General features: G+C 46.8%; 1 protein-coding gene across 1 annotated transcript in view; it reads left to right on the top strand.

Moving 5' to 3' along the window:
- Positions 1 to 2,593, top strand: part of IGSF22 (immunoglobulin superfamily member 22) — a 197,232-nt gene that overhangs the window by 186,823 nt on the left and 7,816 nt on the right. The window contains 1 exon segment of the mRNA XM_039533179.1: positions 2,133 to 2,325. Within this exon segment, the coding sequence (XP_039389113.1) occupies positions 2,133 to 2,325 (193 nt within the window).

Genomic DNA, 2,593 nt, shown 5'->3' with positions numbered 1-2,593 from the left:
ATTACTCACTCCCATGAGAATGAGGGAACACAGAAGGCATTATGACTCTCTGAGGCACAGTTCCTTCCCCTGGGCTTCTAAAGTTGTACACATACATACCTCAGGGCTAGATGTAAAAGGATCATCTGGCCCTTTAAGGGACAAATGCGTCTGCTGGCCTTCCTCGCAAGTACAATCACACTGACTTAAGTGGGACAGTTTGCCCGAGTAAGGCAAGTAGGATTTGGCCTCATGGCCGGGCAGCACTTTGGATCTGTGAAGCAGTGTGTAAATGCTGACTCTTTGTAGGGCTGGGTTTTATAAGCCTTCCTCACACTGGTGAAGTTGGAGGGGCTATTCCCAGGAGTAAGCAGCTACCAGCATGAGAAAGGGTTGCACACTCTAGCCTTCAGTAGTGTGGCTATGGGTAGGGAGTTAATATCAACCCACCCAGATTACGCACTAACAATTACTAGGAGAGACCTAGCATTAAAATGTGTGTGACTTCCATTCAGGGGTGGCTCCAGGCCCCAGCACGCCAAGTGCGTGCTTGGGGCGGCAAGCCGCAGGAGGCAGTCTGCCTGCCGTGCTTGGGTGGCAAAATCCCTAGAGCCGCCCCTGCTTCTGTTTCATTAATTACGGTAATGCAATGTTACCTGATTGAGATGCCACACTCACCAGAGCTTTATGAATCCTGTAATCTGTTCTGCTCAAATCCATGCCAGAGAGCGAAGCTTTACAAGCAGCATAAAGAAGTGTTGTTATTAAGGGTGCACATGATTGTCACATGGGGCCAGGAATGGGTTGTTTTTTTTTCAACTCAGTAATTGCACAGGATACGACTTGTGGCTGTTACATAGTCAAGCCTTTCCCAGTTGTTCCAATGGCTACATCACTGTGATGGTCTCGAGATATTTTATTGTATTGTATTAAAGCTCTCAAGAATGTTCCCTGTTAGGAGCTGAGAGGCACGGCGTGCTTTGTAGTGGGGACTTAATATGGGCCACGTATTTATTAAAGGAAACATTACAGTTTGTGGCATCTAAGGCCAAGCACCTACAAAGCTTTGAGCACCCTCGAACTCTACTGAGGGTCGTTAAGTCAGTGGGTGCTCAGGGTGCTTGTACCTCACAGGACGTGCTCAGCACCTCACAGGTTTGGCCCTAAAGCCAGAGTAACTTCACTGGTGACAATCAGTGGTTATAGTAGATTGGAACAGAACAGGGAGCTCTCCCTGCACTGGCCAAGGAGGAGGGAAGGCTGCTCAGCCAAATCAGGAGCCCAGAAGAGAGGGCTCACCAGTAGAGTTATACACCATCACCTCTCCTCCTAATTTAACTCCTGATTACAATTCAGTTGTTCTTGATTTACACTAGACTAACTGACAGCAGGATCTGGTCCCCTAAGGGATGAATCTTGCAGTCCTGGCTCTGTCCTATCTCAGACGCAGCTCCAACAAAAATCAATGGGAGATTTGACTCAACAGGGACTAAGTGCTCAATCCTGTCCCTTCAGCTCTGAGAGTCATCACCACAGGCACAGAAGGGATGGCAGGAGCTGGCCCTAAGGCAGGACTGCGGGGTCATCTGTTCTATGCCAACTTGAATTCACTGCAGTAGAGAAGCTGCAGTTTCCCCTGGGGTAACCTCTTGGTGCACTGTCTAGAGCTGAGGTGTTATCTCTATTGCACCAGCCCTTTCCTCTGCTTTTAAAAAGTGCTTGGAGAAGATTAAACAGGGATAAACTTTAGCCTCGAGGTAATGTTGGAATCCCTCCTGCTGAGTCAGTAGAGACCACTGCATCAAGTGTAATGCTGGGGGAAGTGTGATTTTTTTAAAAATCTGTTTGAGAATCTTGGCAACATCATCATCTTGAAACAAAACTAAGGGTCAGAACTGCAGCTGGAGTAAGCTCAGTTGGCTTCAGTGGAGTTATGTCCATTTACATCAGCTGAGCATCTGGCCTAATACCAGGAGAGCATACATTCCCCTTGTATTTCTACTGCCAAAATTCCCTGGGAGTGCTCTCCTTGGAGTATTTTGGGTGATATCAAGTTGCTTGCATCTAAGACACTGTTATTTTAGGTTCAGAGTTATCTATTATATCCTGAAAGTTAAGACCACCATTAATTTTTACACATTTATCTCGGACAGGGTTCCCCTCTACCAACTGTGACCTGGCAAAAAGATGGAATTCCCTCAAAAGGGAGAGAGATCATCACCAAAGGCAAGAACCACTCCCAGTTCCTCATCCACAGCACCAAGCGCTTTGATTCTGGTGTGTACAGGATCCTCCTTAGAAACGACTATGGTGAAGCCCATTATGACATCCAAGTACATGTGGCAGGTACAGTATAGCAAAAGCTCTAGCTTCCAGGCTACAACTGGGTTTAGACAGGGAGCCAATTAGTCTGCCGGGGATTCCAGGTTCTTTGGTCTGGAAAGGTCCAAGGGAATGAAATTTAGGAGTGCATGTGCAGTACCAGAATTTGCTAGACGCACAGTGATATGCATAAGCAATTCACAAGGCAGCAGCTGGGTTGAAAAGGGTTTGCTTTGAGAGAAAAAAATAGAGGGGTGCTCCCAAATAAGAGAAACAAATACCTAAAGGTGTT

The sequence above is a fragment of the Mauremys reevesii genome, linkage group 4, assembly GCF_016161935.1.
Source record: "Mauremys reevesii isolate NIE-2019 linkage group 4, ASM1616193v1, whole genome shotgun sequence".
Lineage (NCBI taxonomy): Eukaryota > Metazoa > Chordata > Testudines > Geoemydidae > Mauremys > Mauremys reevesii.
This window is presented reverse-complemented; position numbering and strand designations above follow the sequence as displayed.